This window comes from Capricornis sumatraensis, chromosome X, assembly GCF_032405125.1.
Source record: "Capricornis sumatraensis isolate serow.1 chromosome X, serow.2, whole genome shotgun sequence".
Lineage (NCBI taxonomy): Eukaryota > Metazoa > Chordata > Mammalia > Artiodactyla > Bovidae > Capricornis > Capricornis sumatraensis.
Genome location: NC_091092.1, coordinates 112,461,123 through 112,484,526, shown reverse-complemented (window position 1 = coordinate 112,484,526; position 23,404 = coordinate 112,461,123). Strand labels below are relative to the sequence as shown.

At 39.2% G+C, this 23,404-nt stretch overlaps 1 protein-coding gene across 1 annotated transcript in view; it reads right to left on the bottom strand.

Moving 5' to 3' along the window:
* DMD (dystrophin) overlaps window positions 1-23,404 on the bottom strand; it is a 1,795,368-nt gene that overhangs the window by 202,071 nt on the left and 1,569,893 nt on the right. Inside the window, exon 57 of the mRNA XM_068961890.1 lies at window positions 21,587-21,647. Coding sequence (XP_068817991.1) covers window positions 21,587-21,647 — 61 coding nt within the window. The remainder of the gene's footprint in view (window positions 1-21,586; window positions 21,648-23,404) is intronic.

Below are 23,404 nucleotides of genomic sequence, written 5' to 3'. Positions count from 1 at the left end.
CCTGGTCTGGGAAGACCCCACACGCCATGGAGCTACTAAGCTGGTGCACCACAACTACTGAGCCTGTGCTCTAGAGCCCGGCAGCTGCAACTACTGAAGCCTGTGGGCCCTAGAGCCCATGCTCCCCAGGAAGAGAAGCCACTGCAATGAGAAGCCTGCGTAGCACAACTAGAGAGTAGCCTCCACTTGCCGCAACTAGGAAAAAGCCCGTGCAGCAACAAAGAGCCAGCAGAGCCAAAAATAAATAAATAAAATTATAAAAAATCTGAAGAGAGCTGTCCTCAGCAACATACCAGGCCTGAACATTTGGACACCTGGGGCATAAGCCACTAGGTGCTATATAAACTGGTAGAGAGGGAAAACTCCTGGAGGCCATGGGAGGGCATGAGAGTGTGAAGCTCCTGGGGCCATAGTCACAACAGGGTTCCCCACCTTTTGCAGGCTTTTTCCTCCAGAACAGAATCAGAATCTCACAGGGGAATGGGGAGAATCTAGAGAAAGTCCTCTACCCTGGGAGGTGCTGAGTGGGGAAAGGCCACAGCAGCCAGCCACTGTGAGCTTGCCCAAAGTCTTCTCCCTTAAGGAAGGAAAGGCTTAATCAGCAGAGGAAAGGACATCACTGGAGGTTACTGGTGAACCACCATGACAGTTGAGTTAAGGGAATACCACTCATTTCATTTAGGTGAAAAAAGAAAGGAAAGAAAAAATCTTTAGGGGAAAAGGCCTCATTACCATCGACTAACAGCATGGGTGGACACTCACTACAGGGGAGGGGAATGGGAGGTTGAAGAAGTTCTTCCGCTGGAAGGTCACAGCCCTAAGATTCAGGCCAACTGTGTATTACTTAGAATGTTAGAGAATGCCCCCTGCCCCATGCTTACTCTATTGGCACACAAACAAGCCTCCAATAATAAAACAAAGTAACCGGCGGAATTTGAAGGCTCTGGTGCCCATAGTAACAACACACCTCAACAATGATAACCATAGCAACACTTCCAACACTATTCATCTCCCAACCAGATTATGATAAATCACCACACTAAAAGTGTATTTACCTCACCATCCACTACTTTATACAAGATGTCTGGCTTTCACCCAAAAAATTCAAGGCATGTCTTAAAAAAGGAAAATCACAGTCTAAAGCAGTCATAAGAACCAGACTCATATATTTCAGACATTGGAACTATCAGACAGGAGATTTAAAATAACCATAATCAATACATTAAAAGCTCTAAGGGAAAAGGAAGACAGTGGTGAAATCTAACAGGTCATTTCAGCAGAGATGAATACTGAAGAATGAATAACATGAAAATGCTAGAAATAGAAAACACAGTAACAAAAAATAAAGAATGCCTTAAATGGATTCACCTGTAGATTTGACACAGACAAGGAAAGAATCAGTTAATGTGAAGACAGGGTAGTAGAAATTACATAAACTGAAAAGGAAAAAAGTGAACAAAATTCTTTAGCTTTAATACAAATGAAAGAGTTTTTCACTATTACTTTGGTATCTAGAAAAGATGTTTGTTGTATTAAATAATTTTGATTCAATCATTCTGATCAAGAATAAAGAACTATGAATTCAAGAGTTTACTCACAGAAGCAAGCTTTGCTAGGCAATCAAGTTGGTACAAAATATTTCAATAGGCTAGTGACATTTCAGTTGTTTAGAATGATGTATTTTTTAAAAAATGTTTTAAATTAAGAGTTTCAGGAAATAAAAAAAGTCCAGAATAAAAAATAACCAGAATATTTTCTCCCACGACCCAGAATTAGTAATGGTTAATATTTTGTCTTTGCATAAAGCTCCTGTTTAACCAAAATAAAACGTTAAAGATGAAATTCAGGTCACCTCCCATATATATGGGAGGCCCCCTCCCTTATACTACGACTGATGTATATTTTGATGTATATTTTTCCAGGGTTTAAATTTTTTTTTTTTAGATTTTGTTTTTAATACTGCAACTGCCCTTCAAAAAGTAAAGAGCTTAAAAATTGTCCTTCCAAAATTAAGCATTAAACTCTCACTCACACCATGATTTTAGTTATCTGTTATAGCCAAATGCAATTTAAATTAATCACTTCAACCATGACCCATGTCCTTCTCTTTCGAACTCTGGACATATATCATCCATCGACTTGGCAGTGCTTTTTGCACGTAAAAAAACTACTGCAAAAGCAAATGTCAACAAGCAAATTGCCTCCCCAAATCCGGTCTTTGTTCAGTGTTCCTGTCTCACTACAAAGTTATCATCAATTGTCCATTGTCCAAAAATCTAGGTGTGATCTGTCAACATGTTTTTTTTTTTTTCCTTTGCAACCCCTTCACATGTTATCTTATCCTCAAGCCCTAAGGATTTTTACCTCCTACATTTCTCTCAAATCTCTCTCCTTTTCGATATCTTCAATCCACCATTATCATGGTCCAACTACCATCATGCCTCACCTAGGTTTCATCACTAAACTTCAAATATTTATAGCCATGTGGTCCCCATCCAACTGCATCAGTCAGAGCTTTTTAAGTTTTCTCTCCACTCCCTCCAACAATAGTTACACTGTCATTTAATGTATCTTAACTCCATTATTTGCTCCCTGGCTATACTTAAAGATAGTATAGATGCATGTGTGCATGCATGCCCAGTTGCTCAGTTGTGTCCAACTCTTCGTGACCCCATGGATTGTAGCCCTCCAGGCTCCTCTGCCCATGTGATTGCCCAGGCAAGAATGCTGGAGTGGGTTGCCATTTCCTTCTCCAGGAGATCTTCCCCACCCAGGGCTACATCCCATGTCTCCTGAGTCTCCTGCATTGGCAGGTGGATTCTTTACCAATGAACTACCTGGGAAACCAGTATAGCATGGCTATTGCTTACCAAAGCTACCCTCTACATCTGGCACACATACCATGATAAATAAATACTCACTGAATGAATGAATGGATCAAACGGTAAAGAGCATATCTTGAAATAATTATGTGAGTTTCCTTAGGCAAGGAGAATCCAAACCATTTCTTAAAAGCATTATCATTAAACAACATTTTAACATTTGTGTCAAATTTTGAAAGCAGTAATAAACAGCAGTTTCTGTTTTTACAAATAAAGATGAGGTTAAACAAAATATACCAAGTAAAAAAAATCATACCAAATTGACTAATTATGGGTGAAATTGGCCATTTATGCTTCAACAATGATCAGAGATATCCTTATAAACTACGCATTTTTAATGAATAACACATTTTGTAGTTTTATGATTTCATTTTAGCATTTCAGAACAGTTCACAAATACACCAATTACTTTGCAATGATATTGTACTCTCATATTACAGGCCAATGCAAGGAAGTAACAACACAGTGGATTTTGAAAGCACAGGGGAAATTCTTGGATGCTTAAGATAATGCTCTCTATTCCTTGTACCTTGTTTATACATGTTTTATAGTTTTATACAGATCTTTAATATAGAACTGAAATAAAAACAAAGAATTATTTTAGCTCTTTAATTTGAAACCTTTTCAAATTTATTACTCCATTTATTTTGGGGGAAATTTTTTCAACTGTGGTAAAATATACATAACATGATATTCATCATTTTAACCATTTTTGTATGACAATTCTGTGGCATTAAATACTTTCAAGAAGTTGTACAACCATCACTGCTGTCCATTCCCAGAACTTTTCATCATTCTCTCATTCCAAACAGAAATGCTGTATCCATTAAACTATAACTCCTTTCCTCTTCACCTACTTCCTAGGCAGGCAATCAGTAATCTACTTTCTATCTCAATGAATTTGACTATGGTAGGTAACTAACATGAGTGGAATCATACAATACGTATGCTTTTCTGTCTGAATTATTCCACTTAACAGTGTTTTCAAGGTTCATTCATATTATAGGAGGTATCAGAGTTGCACACCTTTTAAAGGCTGAATAATATTTCATTGCATCTACTGTCACCTTTTTCCCTCTGGTCATCTGTTGATGGGCCTTTGGGTTGTTTCCCACCTTTGGGCTGTTCTGAATGGTGGTGCTATGAACATTAGCATACAAGTATCTATATCAGTTGCTGTTTTCCATTTTGAGGGGTATATATTTATCAGCACAATTGCTGGAACACAGGGAAAGTCAAAGTTTACCTTTTTGAGGACCTACTATTTTCCACAGGGTCCACACCATTTTACATTCTGACAAGCAATTTCTAATTTCTCAACATCATCATGACCACCTTTTGTTTCCCTGGTTTTTTTTTTTTTTTTTTTTTTTGACAACAGCCACCCTGTTCGGTGCAAAGCAGAATCTCATTATGGTTTTGATATGTGTTTCTCTAATGACTAAATGTTGGAAATCTTTTCGTGGGCTTAATTCCTTTTTTGAAGGAATTGTTGCCATTCTACTAGATGCATTAAACACTGTGAGTAATCAGTTTTAACTTTTGGAAAAAATTTGCCCATTTAAAATCTGCTAGTATAGTTAATAGCAACTACTTGCCTAACTGGATCATTTGAGGCCCCAGGTCCTATTTGATCCATGTCCATTTCCTCTACTAGGCAGACAGGGACTGTTCCAGGGTTGTGGGAGTTCCAGGAGGGCAGGAGCTATGCTGATATTGCTAATTACCATATTTCTGGGCTCATTACCATATTTCTGGTGTCTAATACAATATCTGGCACAGTAGCTTCCAATAAATAAAGTTTGGTTAATTAATTTAGCAAATCTATTATGAACACATTTGCAGAGCAGAAACAGGTTTAATACTGAGAAGTCGTAGGGTTTCCTGTCTCATCCCAATGGATGACATCCCATCTCATGACTCTATGAACTGTATACATGTTACATGCTACTGACTCCCAAAGTCAGAGCCCTTGACCTGACCTCTTTCTTGAGCTTCAGGTTCCTATAACCAGCTGCACACTTAGGTACCCAATAGGTGCCTCAAACTTCACAAGTCTAAACCTAGACATTTCCAGAATTTCTATACAGAACAGTGACTATCTAGTTGGCAAGCTTATTCTTTTGTTTAGATCATATATTTGCCTGTTGCCAGGGGGGAAAAAGAGGCCAGTGGGTATTTCTGAGACTAAAAGTCCTCCAAGTCACCTCCTGGTGCTGCCAATGGTGTCTAAGACAGATCTCTTGCTTTCCCTAGCAAACTCATTCATCCCTTCAGGTACCTGTTTCAGACAAAAGCCCAGGAGACATCTGCATTGCCCTCCTACCCTGACTCCTGACCTCCTGTGCATCAGCAAGAGCTGCTGATTGTTTCCAATCCTGTATATATCCCCCAACCACTTCTCAGGATCCCCGTGGATACCATTCTCTAGATCTAATCTACCATGAGTGCTTTCTGCACACCTAACTGGTCTCTCTGTTTCTACTCTGGCCTGTCCTGTTTCTTCACCCCCTTCCTGCACGTTCCACCCAGTATATGCACACAGCAGTCAATTATGTCCTGCCGATCTAGTGTGGTCTCAAACTGTCCTATAACAAGGTACTAGCGTAAAATATAACAAAAGCAAAACACCTCTAAGAAACTTTACTTGGGGCATTGAGAAAGATCAGTGTTTGTATTTCAGAAGATTTCCTCTTTGGACTTCCCAGGTGGCTTAGTGGTTAAGAACTGACCTGTCAATGCAGGGGACACAGGTTCAATCCCTGGTTTGGGAAGAGTCCACATATCGCAGAGCAACTAAGCTCATGTACCACAACTACTGAAGCCCGCACACCTAGAGCCCCATGCTCCATAGCAGGAAAAGCCACCCCAAAAAGAAACCGGTGCACTGCAACTGAGAGTAGCCCATGCTTGCTGCAACTAGAGTAAGCCCACGCACAGCAAAGACGATCCAGTGCAGCCAAAAACAAAAAAAAAAGGTTTTCCTCTTTGAGGCTGCAGAAAAGTGTGTTCAGGGCTCAACTTCAAGAGTCTTCTTGATTACAAATCATATATTTTGCTAATTTGCAATATAATTGAAAGTAAAGTTTGACAATACGTATACTTTAAATTATAAACACTGAAAAAAGCAAACAAAACAGAACAAAAAACGGAGTGTGTTGTCTGCCAAAATGCCTTTTGTTTTTGTTGTTATTCATGGTTGCATGATTTGAACCATGATAGAAAGACTATCAGAGGAAGTGTTAGGTGCTAAAGCATTTAAAGGACTTTCTTCTTTCTTTGTAAAGGATACATGAAACCTGGAAATCGGAAACATATTTACTGCAATACTCAAAGTATCAAGAACTGCCCAACGAAGGTTTATTTCAAATTAGTTTTCAAATTTAAAAATAACAGGATTAAATTATACCTTTATAGTTTCTATTAGACACTTAAGAGTGGCTTGTATGTTTTCTGATTGGTTTATAAGCAGGTGTGATTCTACTATGTTCAGGATCACATCTCTCATTTCCCAGAATAATGAAGTTCAAAGTGCATTGCAATTACTTAAGGGCATATATGTTATCTTATAACATCTATAGAATTTATGGCTTCCCAGGCAGCTCAGTGGTAAAGGATCCGCCTGCCAAGGCAGGAGACGCAAGAGATGCAGTCTTGATCCTTGGGTTGGGAAGATCCTCTGGAGAAGGAAATTACTATTCACTCAGAAAATCCCGTGGACAGAGGAGCCTGGCAGACTACAGTTCATGGGGTTGCAAAGAGTCAGACACAACTACGTACTCATGTGTGCAGAGAATTTCAGAGAATTTATATCTTTAGACACTTGGGCTTAAATACAACCTATCAGATTATTATTATTTCATCTCTACCTTACTTTGGTGTTTTACATCCCGAATTCAATTACCTAGAGATTTCCATCGGAGAAAGCGATGGCACCCCAGTCCAGTACTCTTGCCTGGAAAATGCCATGGATGGAGGAGCCTGGTGGGCTGCAGTCCATGGGGCTGGTAAGAGTCAAACACGACTGAGCGACTTCACTTTCACTTTTCACCTTCATGCATTGGAGAAGGAAATGGCAACCCACTCCAGTGTTCTTGCCTGGAGAATCCCAGGGATGGGGGAGCCTGGTGGGCTGCCATCTATGGGGTCACACAGAGTCGGGCATGACTGAAGTGACTTAGCAGCAGAGATTTTCTTAGATGCATTATTAACCTGTACAACAATAATCTGTTTCTTACAGTGCACACTACTAATAATCTTTGTAATCATTTCCCGTGCCTCCATTTTTATTTGGGAATACATATATTTAGGTAAGGAGAAGCAAAAACAGAATCTTCAGTTGACAGAGTACTATGAATCAACTTAGTAGAAGTTGGTATAATCAAGCATAAAACTCTGAATAAAGTTACTGTCTTTGAGAAGTATATCCAATAAACCTAAGTCTACTTTTGTTCAATTTGCTGTTTATAAAACTTGGTGATAAGAGGCTTTTGTCCACTACAGAACTAGATATTTGGATAAAAATGTTGCTGGTCTGGGATTCATGCTACCCCAAAGCAATATCAATTTGCTGGGGGATTATTTTCCTCTGTTCTTATTCAGTGTTAGTAGTTTCAAACATTTTAAGTTTCTTTTTTCCCCAGTGTTTTATGAAATTAATTCTATATATTGGGGGCCACAGCAACTATTGTAAAGGTGTGACCCAAATTGCCCGATGATAGAATTCGGTATGCCTCTGCCTCTCCCAGATCCTTCAGATGGTGCTATTTTTCTACATTCTATTAGCTATCAGGATTTTCAGGCTTTAATTTTTTAAAAAATGTTCCATATCTGAGCCTTCTGATACATCCTGAGTTATAGTTCCAGTTACAGTCAGATAACTTCTCGGGAAAAATGACTTTGTAGTTGGAACATGTTTTCTCCATCCTTCCATATTAACTTTTTCCAGTTCACAACTCACAAAAAGATTAGTACGCTTTGAATCTATCAGCCAGTGTGGAAAGATCAAACTTCTACCTCAACACTGAGCTGCTTCCTTTCAGCTTATATATCTTCTGCTCAAGCAATACATTCAAGGACTTAGAATATAATTGGCAATTTTGTTGATGATGAACGAGGCTGAGCAGAGTAAGGATGACTTTTGCTACTCTGCAGTGCTTACAGTAAAACAGAAATGGCTTGGCAGTTGCATATATGAAATAAGAGGTAGATAAACAACTCTAAGTTTCTTGACAAGAAAGTCTATTTTAAAAGATATAATGCAATGACTTTTCCCCCTACCAAAATAAAAGCAACTCCCCCCATCCCGCAAAAGAAAACAAAGCTCTATTTGAAAAGAAAATAGATATATAAAATCTTTTTTATATATCAGCATTAGACACCTATGCAATTAATCTATTTTCTATATGCTTGATAAATGACTCTTGAGAGTCCCTTGGACTGCAAGGAGATCAAACCAGTCAATCCTAAAGGAAATCAGTCCTGAACATTCATTGGAAGGACTGATGCTGAAGCTCCAATACTTTGGCCACCTGATGCGAAGAACTGACTCACTGGAAAAGACCCTGATGCTGGGAAAGACTGAGGGCAGGAGGAGAAGGAGGCAACAGAAGATCAGATGGTTGGATGGCATCATTGACTCAATGGACATGACTTTGAGCAAACTCTGGGACATGGTGAAAGACAGGGAAGCCTGGAGTGCTGTAGTTCACAGGGTGGCAAAGAGTTGGACATGACTTAGCGACTGAATAATAATAGTTCAACAATAGTTCAATAACAATAGAACGACAATAAAATGACATCAGTTACCAGCAAATGGAAAGGACTGGTTGAATAGAATTAAATTCCACACTTGAAGTCTTTCTTTCCCATTGAATGCCACTCTGGTTCTGTTGTAATGTCTCTCTCAGACTCTACCACCTATCTCATCCCAACCTGTTTCAAAATCTTTTACTGTTAAGACATAAGGCTACATGCATTCACCAAACAACCTTAGCACCTGAGGTAGCTTGTGTGTTTTGACAGAAGCAGAATTTGAAGGCATTTTCCTGAAATATCCTCACAACGGTTTTGGCAAGGAGCTTCTAAAGGAATACATTCACTGGAAAATGCTTCCTCTAAAACAGCAACTTTCAAAGATGTTCAGTTTCTCAGCAGTTCAACCAGGCACCCCATGCCATCGAGTATTTCTCTCTGCTCTCAGCCAACTGAAACACAGAAAATGAATGAACTCATGGCTGAAATTGCTCCCCAAATATGACTTAATCAACTGCAATTCCAGTTAGATTACCTGGAATAAAAACATTATATGGAACACCTCCAATCTGGTTTTCTCTCTTCCTTTATAAGAATGCCTATGAGGATCAGAGGTAAGTGCTCAAGGATGTGTTTAATCCCCCAAATCAAATAAAACAAATTATTAAATATTTATTTTCAAGTTATATGTGAGGTAATAAGGTTCTAAAGGATGATGCAAAGATATCTAATGCAGGTGTTGTCAAGGAGTTTACAGCTTAACTGGGGAGAAGAGGGATCTGAAAATTAACAAAAATATTTCAAGAGTTAAACAGGAAAGATGGGAAAGATGACTTATGGCTTGAAGGTAGTTACAGAGGTCCTTGCTGTCTCAAAGAATGATTCTAAGGTAATTAAAAAAATAAATGCCATATACATAATTTTTGATATAGAATGTGTAAGTGTTATATCCCTCACTAGTCTTGAACCTGACCTTTTCTTAAACATTTGACTTCCTGGAACTGGGGACAACATGATAAGGGAGAACACATGGGCCCATTTATTTTCTTTCCTTTTGTTTCCTTTTTCTCATTGCAAAGAGAACTTTAAGTTAAAACAAGTACACACTGTGTAAGTATAAAGGGCTGAATTTAGAACTGGGTTCACATAAAGTGCAGATTTTATCTAGTACTGATCTTTACTAATGATTCAAATGATTATAGGGAAACACCAGGCACAGATAAAACATTCTTCACCTGGAAGAACCTGAAATAATCAGATACAATGACCCAAATATCCCTATTCATTCACATTATGATATGCTTTGGTTTCATATTCACAGAAAGGCTTTTAAAACATTTATGCACAAATAGTGATATTGAAAGGAAGCCATTTCCATCTTCAAAGGCTTCCATTTTATAATCTGTTAATGACAAACATAGGGAAATACTCCAGTGACCATGCCCTGTTTTCCATCCAGTCATGACTCATAAAGCCATAAATTCCAGGTTTATTTACAGTAAGTAAAATAGCCAGACCAGGTATATCCTGCTAAAAACATTTTATAGATAGGGACTTTCAGGTATCTTTCTGCTAGTTAAAGGCCATTAACAAGATTAACAAGGTCTGGGTGGTCATTAGCGTGTTTATAAGGAGGTCTGTTGAGTTGAGGTCATTCACTCCCCTCATCCCATAGGGAATGAGTTACAAGTCTGCTGTTAATACTCTTTTCTCCTCTACCTCCTTCTCTCCCTTTCCTTCCACCTCCCTTCTTCTCTCTCTCTGTACATATACATATATATATATAAATATGCACAGACATACAGGTATAGATGTAAAATGGTCATAATTTTTCTTTTAGTTTTAGCTACAAAGATACTTGAGGCTTCCCTGGTAGCTCAGATGGTTAAGAATTTGCCTGTAGAGCAGGAGACCTGGGTTCAATCCCTGGGTTGGGAAGACCCCCTGGAGAAGGAAATGGCAACCCACTCCAGTATTCTCGCCTGGAGAATCCCATGGACAGAGGAGCCTGGTGGGCTACAGTCCATGGGGTCACAAAGAGTCAGACACGACTAAGGGCCTAAGCACACACAAAGATACTTATCCCTTGAGTTTTTGCTATACTTATGCTTGGCCCCTCCTGTTCCATTTAGGGTTCCCTATTGTTTGATGGGGTTTTTTGGCAGAAAAGTTTGTAGCACTGAAATAAGTTAGAGTGAAGGGAAATAACTTGGCCTTATATTTGACAAAGCACACATTTATAGATTAGTATGGGGTGACTCTATATATTCAGATAGACATTTTTCTTAATCTTCAGGAAATACAAGTTATTCTTTACTCTCAAAACCGTATGAATTGTCCAAAGTCATTTGCTGACTTTAAGTCATTACAAAAGAAAGCATAATAAACACTTGTTAGCCACCATATAGTTATAATAATAAAAAAGAAGAGAAATCATTCTACAGTAAGGTGAGATTTTCCACACGTAATGCATGGGGCTACCAAATGCTCAGTGTCTAGGGAAGTCAGGACTTACAACCATAGGCTATTTGCCTTGTAAGGCTAGAACCATGGGCCTGGGATTTATGGCAAAGAGGAGACTCTGTTATTAGAAGGAGGGGATGGTATCAAATTCAAGGACAAGCTCTAGTGTCAAAAAGCCTCCCAAAGAGTTGTTCTAGTCCATCTGAGTTGACCCTGTGATACCCTTCAAAAGGGCTTAGAATTGGGAGTATGGGGAACAACACATACTGTGGTGTCTATAACATTAGGTTATTTGTCTTGCATACTCGCATCTCCGCAAAGCCCTGATGGAAGTGCCAGGAAGTGACTCAGACATCCTCCACCTTCTCAGCTTCCACAGAGGCAAGCAAATGCTTACATCATGGCTGGCCAGGTTTTTGTTTCATTTTTTGTGGCCCTTTATTGCCAAAAGCAGCATAGAGAAACTTAGGTCTTGGCAAGAGCACAGTGGCAGAAGTTGATTAGCAAGGGAAGAAATACAATGCAGGGAAGAACTAGTAGGATAGTGTTGGTGGTTTTCAAGATGGCGGCCCTACAGTGGAGGACTGGCCACACTTGCTTATACTAAGGGCCAGTTTTCAACCAACAATACTAGGAAGTTGAAAGAGCTGGGGATAACAGATGAAATATATTAGTCATTATTATAAATCTCCATTCTCTACTCTTTTATGAATTTTTTCCTCCCAATTCTCAACACTTCCTCTACCAAATGGGTCCCCACCTGCATTCTCAAGAATCCTGGCTAAGTTGGCCCCTGCCATTGGGGGAGAGGCAACTAACTCCCACCCAGGTGAGGAACTCCCAGCAACTTTGATCCACTAGAGTGTGCATGTGGGGGGTAAGGATAGTGATTGTGGGGGTCCTAGTTTGGACATGAGGTGGGGCAAAGCCAACTGAGGTCACAGGGTTCGTGGGAAAGGCACAGAGCCGGGTCTTTATTACTGTGAATGGAGAAAGCCACCAGCCTCTCTGAGTCTCAGCTATTTCTTCTTTATTAGATACTAACTGAGGTTGTTAACCTCATAAATGGGAAGATAATAGCTAGTTCTAGCACTTAGTAGGCACATGTTACACTTAGCTTTTCATCCTGTCTCAGAGGTCATATGGACCAGAGCTATGAGATGCTCCCTTAGTAGAAAGCAAAAGACCGAGAAAAAGTGAACACACCAAAAGGAAACAAAACCACAACAAAAAAAATTCCCAAAATAGCAAAGAAGCAAAATACAAATGATTCTCTGCACTGACTATTTGACTTGCAACAGCTTTGGGGACCAAGACAGATGTGGATACACTGAGAAAGAAAAACAGAAAAAGCGCCTAAAAGTTTCAGGGGGAGCAAGGAAGCTTCTCTGCTTCATCCACCTGGCAGTTCATGGTATAACATGAGACATAATCATTGAATGTGGACAGGGGCCTCATAGAGGACCTGTTCTTAGGAGCTTTACAGGCTGCTGAAAACAGAGAAGTTTTTTTTTCTTTTTCTTTTCTTGTGCAAGGATGTGAACATATTGCAAGGTGACAGCACTGATGCATACAATGCACTCATTTTATTTTTCAAAAGAAATTGTGTGTGTGTGTGTGTGTGTGTTGACAACTTTTCAGAAGGAAGTATTCTCATTCCTTCTCCCTACCCTCTGCCCTCCTCCCTGTCCTCTGGAATGAGGGAGGGGAAGACTGAATGGGATTTGGAGTTTTCCTGCTGAGAAAGGGACATTTTGTGCAACCAGGTCAATGTTCAAAGGACTAATGCTCTAAGGAAATTATCCAAAGGGGAGAGGTGGTTCAGGGTTATTCAGTTATTTTCAAATGCTGTCTGGGCTGCTGCTGACCTTTGTAAAGGCCAACAGGATGTGGCTTCCCAGGGGGACAGGATAAGAAGCAATTAGAGGAGCCTAGGAGAGGCTCAGGAATGTTTGGGAATGTACAGATACCCCAAATTATATGGGAATGCTAAGAACAAAAATAAACTAATTTGATCAAGGATATCTGTGTGCTAGAAAATAGTCTAAACACATAGCTAACACTGGACATAGCTGTAAGATTTTCTTAAAAACCCAGCACTCAGTATCTATTAGATGTTGGTGAGACTTCAGTTCCATTTTGGAGAAGTTCATTCATATTCCCTACGTGTCAGAAGGGAGAATGGGTGTGAGGTTAACTAGTCACAGAGTCAGATTGTGATAAAGCTGGGTTTCCAATGCAGGTTTATTTGAGGCCATAGCCCATGGTCTTTTCTACCACACAACTATGGAAGAATGAATATGTTTCACAAAGCTAGAAAAAGAAAATGAAGCAACAGCTGAAATAACTTATTCCTCTTTTTCGGGGAAAGAGACCTAAATATATTTCATGAATACTCTCACATTCCCCAAGGTGCCATGAATGAGGTGAGGGGAAGTACCTGGGAAATATATCAGAATTTTTGACCTGTACACAACACTATATTTTAGCTGCAGCATATATGTGCATATGTACATACGTTGCCACCTTTAAACATCACATATGGCACAGAATGTTATAGGATTTTTTCTGTAAAATAAAAATGTCACTATCATTCTCTTCAGACTCAGTGGCTACTATATCCTAGCCCCAAAAGTAAATCTAAAGTAAACGCTTAGTGAAACACAGAGGTTGATGAACTTAAAGCTCTATTGAACACTGCAAAACCTGAAGAATGATCATGAGTGGCATTTAAGAAAAACAAAAAGACCCCAGTTCTACTGAAACAAAGAAAGCTAGAGCTCAGAATGATTTCAGGCATTATCAGGTGGGCTAAGTCGTATTGCAAATCACAGTGTTAAAGACAGAGCAGAATCCAGACCTCAGGATTTTGTATGTACCATTCAGACACTCAGCTAAGGATCATCTGCTAGGCATCAGGTTTAAGAGACCTGAGAAACTCTATAGGGCTTCCTGGTGGCTCAGCTGGTAAAGAAGCTGCCTGCAATGCAGGAGACCCTGGTTTGATTCCTGGGTTGGGAAGACCTGCTGGAGAAGGGATAGGCTACCCACTCCAGTATTCTTGGGCTTCCCTGGTGGCTCAGCTAACAATGAATCTGCCTCCAATGCACGAGACCTGGGTTCAATCCCTGGGTTAGGAAGATACCCTGGGGAAGGGAAGGGCTACCCACTCCAGTATTCTGGCCTGGAGAATTCCATGGACTGTACTCTATGTAAGACTCAGCACACTTTGGTGGCAAAGTGGTGAAGAATTCGCCTGCTAAGTCTGACGTATGAAGCTGAGCATCCAAACTGGTGCTCTGTGACAACCCAGAGGGATGGGGTGGGGAGGGAGGTGGGAGGGGGGTTCAGGATGGGGGGGACATATGTATACCTGTGGCCAGCTGATTCATACTTATGTATGGCAAAAGCCATCACAATATTGTAAAGTAATTGTCCTCCAATTAAAAGAAGTAAATTAAAAAAAAAAAAAAAAGAATCTGCCTGCCAATAAAGGAGACTTGGGTTGGATCCCGGGGTCGGGGAGATCCCCTGGAAAAGGAAATGGCAACCCACTCCAGTATTCTTGCCTGGGAAATGCCATAGACAGAGAAAAGCCTGGTGGGCTATAGCTCATGAAGTCACAAAGACTTGGACATGACCGAGTGACTAAACAACAACAACAAAACTAGAGGATACGTGAGACACATTTGGGTAGTAGATCGAAATGCACACACAGACACCTGAAGATTTTTTGAAAGTAAAAGGGGCCAGGAAACTGGAAAGCATGTGCAACTTCCTGTATGCATTTGTTTATTCTTTCATTCTAATACCTACTGAGCGCACGCTATTTGTGAGGTACTATGCTAGAAAAAGACACACAGCACCTATCCTCATGAACTCTATTATCTCAGTTGAGGTTCTATGTATCAGCTTATGAAACTGTAAGGAAAGATGTGAGATTTTTTTGTGAGCCTTAGGAGACAGAAGATAGTAACATCTACAGCGACCAACAAGATGTACAAAAGCAAAGGCCAGAATCAGCACCCTGTATGACACTATGGCATCTCCTGCACTCTCTTTCAGTTACCATCTTAAGCTGAGCTGTTTTCAAGATCATATCATCAAGTACACATTACTGACCATTCCTTCATTGTGGTTGCAGAGCTTAATGAGACTCAGCTAATATGACCTCTGGAAGCATCAAACTGCAGAAGAGAAAGCACAGCAGAGAAGACTGACCTCTGGGTTATCTCAGTGTACAAAGCCTTTTGAAAAGTCAGAGCACCAGGCTTCTGGCAGTGATTCCACAAATTTAATTACCCAGAGATACTCACCAGTATCCTCAAAGACTGACAGCTGATTCTCTATTACATCCGCTTCTTATTATCAGTGGTACTAAACAGTTAAGGAAAAAGTTTCACAGTATTTGTCCTTTCTATCCTGGTAAGATTGATGGTGCAATAAGAAACCTCAAGGGCGATATGAAGATTCATTTTCACTCCTCTGGAAACTATTATAAATAATTTCTCTTTCAAAGTCAACATTCATAAAATCAGCAAATGTTAGGACTGGAAATGGCCTATGATATCATGTGATTCAGCCTCTTCAGGTGACAGATGGAGAAACTGAGACTCAGAGAAGATACGTGATTCACCTTTGGTCAAATAGTTAATAGCAAAGTTGAAATCAGACTTCAGGTCATCTGATACCTGATCTATTTACTATTTCTCCCATTTCATAGTGTCTTGTCAGCTGCTAAAAGGTGTATTTTGAAGAAAAATATACATGTGAAGGATTTGACCAGAAACAGCACAAACTATATTCTGAGAAAAACTAAGGACACCTCTGCCAATCCCAACCAACATTCAAACTGAACATCTGAAGATTAGTAGCAGTCCTAGAATGGTAAGGTATCATGAATGAGACATGGGGGAATGTTTGCTTAGCTTTATATCATAAGCCAGTGTGTTTTTTAAATAATAAGAGCCCACCTCTGGACTTCTCTGACAGTCTGGTGGTTAAAACTTTGCCATCCAACAAAAGGGGTGCAGGTTTCATCTCTGGTCGGGGAGCTAAGAACCCACAGGACACAACCAAAAAACCAAAACATAACACACAAGCAATATTGCAACAAATTCAATAAAGACTTAAAGAACCCGTCTCATCAGAAGGGTTTCCACCACATTCTAACCAACAGATATTTAGCATCTTGACTGCTGTTACAGCTGATACATAGCTAATTATTGCTCCCTCTCTAAATAAATATTACGTAGCAAAATAGAAGTCAATAATTCAGAGGAACAAATAAACTCAGCCCAAACTTGAAGCAGAACAACTCCTGGCACAAATAATAGGGAGCTGGAGCAAGAATGAGGGCAAGATATGCTTTAAACATAGGAGGTAGTTGGAATCTGAAAAACTGCCCAGAAAATTGAAATTGAGGCAATATGGTACAGAGGGAGGTGGTGTCAAAACTCCGATGCTACTGGAGTTAGGGAGCACGGGTACTCAGAGCAAGATTCATCAGTGTAACTGCGAAAAGATCAACAGGATACAAGAGGACACAAACAGCAAAAGGTGAGTGTAGGCTGATGGCCAAAATTTCATGCCGAGAATCACATGCTTGGTCTAGTAGAACTACAGGGATGGTAGCCGTAGGAATACAGGAGAGTGAGAACTCCAGTCAGCCAATTTGGCAGTGACACAGCAATAGCAGTAAGAAATGCTGACTGAAGTGACTGTCAGCTTCAACCAGGGAGGTTTTATATCGCATTTTGCTAAGCAGAAACCAGCAGAAAGTGATGAGCAACTCAGATGCAACAGGTGACTGGAGAAACATGCCTGGGATTGAGAATGGAGAGGACAGATCAAGGTTATTAGACACCCACAGCAATGTAGACAACATCCAAAATAACTAGCAGGAAAGGACAGACACTCCTTTGACCTGAGTTGTTTCTTGAACATTGTATGTTAAAAAGAGCTGAACAGTAAGGATGTTCCCGAGAACCCCCTTTTTCATGCTTTTGTGAAGTGCCTCAGACATATTTATAATGATGCCATGTACTGCTGGTGCAATGTACTGCTGGTGACTGAGTCAGCAGGTTTCTCCCAAGCTTCATTACTGAATGCCTCCTGATATTTAGCAACCACAGCGTCTTTGCAGGAGAAAAGGACCAGCTTGTCTAAAAATCAAATCCTTCCCAAGAGACAGCTGGCAGAAATAAAAGGTCAAACACTTGATCTGGTATTACACATAAGTAGCCACAAACCAACCTTCTGCTAGAAGTAATATATGTAGAATGGGTATGACCTCAATTGGTTTCTCCACGTGTGCATCAATGGGAGACTGTGAACAGCATTTACTTTCTTCATGAGTGAACAGAGACTAGAGATGATGCTAACAAATTTAATAACCAATATTTGGGCCATTCCAGTCATGACACCCCAAGGAAGATATAACAGAGCTGGAGAAGACCCAGGGAAAAACAACTAAGATGATCAAGGGAAATGCTTATCTTTCATTCAAGGGCAGACTGAAAACCTAAAAAAGATTAGACTCTCAGACTGGGAAGATGAAAATGAAAAGGAGGTAGTGAGGGGATGTGAGATTAAAGTCGACTCTGGGTAAATAGAATTGTATTCAGTGAATTTTATAGCACTTAATTGGGGCCGCCCCTTGAGGTTAAGGGATGTAGATTAAAGAGAAACCGAAGTACATCTTTATTTATTTATAGAGAAATCAGTAAGTTTATAGAACTTATTTCTAAGACAGGACTGAAGGGGAGGATGGGAAAAGTTTAAGAAACCACTGGATATACTCAATGCCAATAGATTGCACAGTGCATTGTAAGAAATGGTCATGATGCATCCTGATATTTTTGAAATGAAAATTACTAGGTTAATCGACAACACAGCTATTGTTGTTTGCATGTGGGTCAGACTTCTGGGCTAGTGGCCCTGTGCGTCTAACCCAGTGTGCGATTTCTTATGCTCTTATTATGTCATCTATGCAAAAACATGTTGCATGCAAGTTTGGGATTCCTAAATTCTTCTGACAGTCCAGAACACAGAAAAATAATTTTCTAACTCATTAAGAAAGCAAGAGAGAGTCCCAGCTCTTGGCTCTGCGTGGTTTACCCATATGGGAGTCTGCAACATAAAAAGGTGAAAGAAATTCTAACAGAATGCAGCAGCTGGTTAAAGGCTATTATATTGAAATTTTCATGAGTTTGACAGTAGGCCAAAAAACTACAAAATGGCAGAGAGTGGAAAAGGCAGTTGTAACAGGTTGAACATTGTTGGTGATTATTTTTTCAGTGGCAATGAAAGCTGTAATCAAATAACCTGAAAGAGAGGCTGGCAAGGAGAAGAAGAGCCCCAAGGGGAAGGGAAAATGAAGACTGTAACAATGATGTACACTGTGGACTAATAAACTAGACAAACATGTAGTTTGAAGTTTCAAAATCCAGGTTCTTAGCATCATATGAAAAGTCAGTGTTAGGATGCAGGCGTAAATGTTAGTTGATTGGCTATCTAGAGCAGAAGATATTGTTACAACCTCAAGGATGAGTGGCCGACTCAGCAACTAACTGGAACTGTGCTACTGGTATAGAAACTTCTTGTTACGTGGATGATCAGTTTATTTCAACATTGAAAAGGAACTATTATGTAGCATTAAAAAATATCCAGAGGAAACATTTGTTTCTGCAGCTGGACATATGTGGTTTAAAACTCTTGCATGGAAATCAGGACAAATAAGATGAGGACAAATGGGAGCTGGTTGAAATGATGTCATTACAAATACTATCATTATTGTTATTGGTGGACCAATAAGGTATCTCCAACTATGAATGCCATCTGCCAGGGCGTGAGGTCCATTGGATTTTGTACAAAGTCATTTGGCATAAGCAGAATATTTTAGAGAGTAGTAATGTGCAATAATAAATCACAAAGGACATCAATAATCTGTTTATGGACAATGTTCTGAACATGTGTTCTCCCTATATTATGGCTTAACATTTTAAGAGTATATTTGAGAAACTGCACAATTTCTAATTTCAAGGAGATTATAATTGTACAGAGAATCGATCTCTGTAAAGTTTCAAGGACATCTTTGAGAAATTAGGTAATTCTTCATTCCAAGGGACTGATCACTTCAGAGGCTTTTAAGATCTCTATACTCACCTCTTTGCTCATTTTCTTGTCTATTGTTCTATATTTCTTACCATTAAACTAGGAAGAATAATAGTGCTAAATTAAACACCAAGACCAAAGCTCCTATGGAACCTGGAGAAACTGGAGTAGACTGAGAGGGCATATGTGAAGCTAATTCACAGTGGAAAAATAGAATTTCTGTGTTATTTTTAAAACTGAGAATTTATATTCTGTTAATAATGAAAATAAATAATTAAGAAAATAAAGATTAAACTTCTTGAAAAAGAAGGCTGAGATCTTAAAGATTTTGAATTTGGACAAGACCATGGAACCAGTCACACACTTTTGATTCCTAGAGTTAAAAAGGAGCTTAGATGTTATCTAGTCCAACTCTTCATTTGAGAAATGAGAAACCAAGCTTTGTGCAGGTCAAGTGACTTGCCCTAGGCCATACAATCAACTAATCACAGAGTCAGGACCAGAAGTCAAGTTTCCTTATTCCCAGATCTGTGCCCCTCCCAAAATCACCACCATAATCTTCAAGCTGGTGACAAACAGGAAGGAAAATGGAGAGTGGCTGTCCTCTGATCCTATCGAGGAGCAGTAAGAGTCTAAGATACACGGAGGAATTATAGCTTTTCTGGAATTTGTTTACTTTCCATTTTTTTGGACCGAATTCATTTCCACTGCTTCACAGCACTGTGCTGGGATCTTTCAAAGGAGATGTAACATCAGGGAGAAGATACATATTTAGGGAAAGGACAGTGGCATGAGGGGGGTACTCTAGAAATCCCACGAGACACTTAATGAACCCCAAACAGGTAACAATTTGGAGAATGATGGCTTAAAGATGTCTCAGACTCTCAGGTGATCCTAACATCTGGGCTACAAAAGGAGTTTGTATTTTAGCTCATACGGGAATTGGATAAAGTGAGAGTTTTAGAAATGGATTGAAAAAGGAGCAGATCTTAGTCAGAAATGGAAATCTGTGATGATGAAGACACTGATGTAGGAGACGACTGGGAGGAATTTGGATAAAATGGCTCCACAAAATATATAGTGCAAGTAAAGCAATACAGTTCATGTCTAAAAATCAGTACATTATTTAAGAGAATGGGTGATTTTAAATAGGTATTAAACCATGTACTTTAGAGTGACTAAATAATTATACACAACAAAAATAATAAAATCAAATTGGAAATTGGAAATTTTTAAGTAGGATCAAAACACACTGAAGTAGAATTTTTAAAGTGAGAGAAACCCTATCTGGAAAAATTTAGTAAGACCACCTTTCCTAAAGGATATAGCTCTCCTTGAGGAGCCAAAAACATCCCTTCAATCCCATTCTTCTGAGTTAACAAAATTGAGGCATGAAATCCAATTTCTTGAGAACTGTAGTAATGAAAATCTAGGACTGCCCTTATTGCTTGAGAACTGAATTATGAAGGATTGATGGGCAGTAGAGAATAAAAACAGACTCAATAAAAGATGGCAGGCTGAAAAGATGGAAAAACGTTTCATATTTTTAGTCAGACTGATAGTGGAAGCAAGTTCAAAGACTTCAGTTGGTATGGCAGACTATTTCCTGAATCTGATTTATTTAAATTGTTGTTGAGGTAGCCAACTGAAACTTAAATGTAAGCTGGACTCAATTACACAACTGATGAGTAACTGTTAAGGTACCATAATAACTCAATACTCTCTCTCCTCTCTCTTTCATGGCAACCCAATGTATCATAATTTGTATTTCATACAGCATCTTGGAGAAGGTGCTTCTAAGAACATGTATGCCTTTGACTGACATAAATGGCCCCCGAAAACAATATCATTTTTGTTGTTATGTGAAAAATGCCGAGTGCTATGTGTTGAGAATGAACACCTCCGCTCCACAAATCCAGAACTATTACTGCCTGCCTTTGGGTACATCAAGTATTTATTCACCTAAAACAGTCCGTGGACAGATAGCTGCAGACACCTTCCATCTTTGTCTAAAGAAGAAATGTGGGAAAAATCCCTGGATAAATAAAATTGTTCTTGTAAGTATTCACTGCCACTCTCCATAATATTATAGGCAGTTTCTACTCTATTGCGCAAAATCCACACCACCTCCAATCACAAACCAAAACGTGTATGCTGCATTAACTGGACTTTTCCGAAAGGTACCTCCCTGTGGCATCAGCAAGTTTTCAGTGGTCGCTGTAGCATGAGTTACTTAACCAAGCTTCTATGGGGAAGAAAGAACGAGGTATTGTAGGCCAGGCTAACATCGAGTTTTAAAAATAAATTCATCTGTGAATATACATATTAGCCAAAATACATGCCTCTTTAAGAACTTGATGTTTTCAACTTACTTGATATAGTAGGGCACTTTGTTTGGTGAGATGGCTCTCTCCCAGGGACCCTGGACAGAAGCTAAAAAAAGGGGGGAAAGAAAGGCAAAGAGGTCAAGTTCATGGCAAATAAGAGAGACAGCATTAATCTCCAGAATTACAATTTTACACTGATATTGGTCTGTTTGTTCAGTTGCCCATGAAGACAGGACGGATTAACATGCTGTTCTGAAGTTTCTGTCTTGATATAAGTGAAATTGAACTCATTCAGGCACAAAGATAAATGCAAAGGAAAAAAACACAAAAAACGTTCCACTGCTATACCTATAGAGCAGATAAGAAACTGAATGTGTACAGGTTTTCCCTTATGTGTCTCCATTGGGTGCTGTTCTTATAACACTTCCTATTGCTGTTTCGCAGTATCTTTTACTATTCTATTGACTGGGTTTTATTAGTTTAGCAGCTGAAACATCCCTCTATGATATATTTATATTCTAAGTTATTGACACTAAAGTACTTATCACTCTGATATGCTAGTTTTCCTCTTTATTTGGTTTGAACAGAATTCAATTTCATTTACTCATGACATGTTTTAATTGGTGCCTCAAAAATGTCAGGTGACCAGCATGATCTGATTAGAAAAGATAACCCCAAGTGAGAGAATGGCACCTGATACTAGAGTGTAATAAAACTTTGGTGATGAGTGATGGATCCTACAGGTGAAATTCAATTTCACATACTGGGAATTCATTTCATAACAACTTGATTGTATATCACTCAAATAAATCACTTTTAAACTGTGTTTTAAATGCTTAACTTGTAGTGCTGTGTTTGTTTTTTTTTCTTTTCCAAAGTTGAACAACCTTTTATGTGCAGTTTAATATGATGGGGTTTTTTGGCTTCTTTAAGAGAAAATTATCATGTTAGGAGACGTTATACCATTTCCTTAATAATAAAATCTTCCTCCTGAACAGAGTTTTAAGAAACTCCAGTTTTGAGACATAGAATTGCATCAAGCATATAAATATAAGAAGCATTCTTATTAACAACCAGTAATTTTATGTGTATGTCCATTTTCCCCCTGAATTTTCATCCTGCTTATAAGTTGAAGCACAGCTGATGTTGACCATTACTTCCTCCTATGAAAATCTCCTTTCTAAACTAGTCTCACAGTAAATTCAGCCCACAGTGTATTGAGATGTAAGAAAACGTCAAAGCTAATATATCCTTGACCACACTGCATAATATGAAAGAACAGCTTCTAATAAAACTTTGCCCACTGCCAGACAATTTAAGGGTAATGAAACGATAGACTCTTTGTTTTATATAGAGTGATAGAGGGCTCAAACCACCCAACCTTCAACCAGACATGCTGCTTTGTACCTTGGCGATATGTCATGTAACAGATATAAGACATGAATCTGTATTTAGCTGCTAATTAAGGCATTTCATTTTGGTGGACAGATTTTTAATATGGAGGAAAAAGACATTTATCTGTTGTTTGGAAGTAGTCCCTGCCTCCAAACTCTCCCTTTCTTTTTCTATTCTTCTCTCCTTCACCTTTGTCATTGTCTTCCCAACTCTTCTCTTGTCCATTATTCTTCTCTAGGACACAATTTTCTTGACCAGATTAGTACAAAGAGTAATAAGACCCGATCTGAGGACTTAGGCTGAACTCCCTGAGCCGACTGGGCAGTCTGCTCTTATGGGAACTTAAAAACCCAAGCCTTCTCTAGCATGAAACATGGTGGAGAGCCAGAAATCATGGCTCCTGGTTGCTCAGGGTGCCTACTTCTTAAAACCATAGCATAAAATCCGAAGGTAGAAGAGAACTCCAGG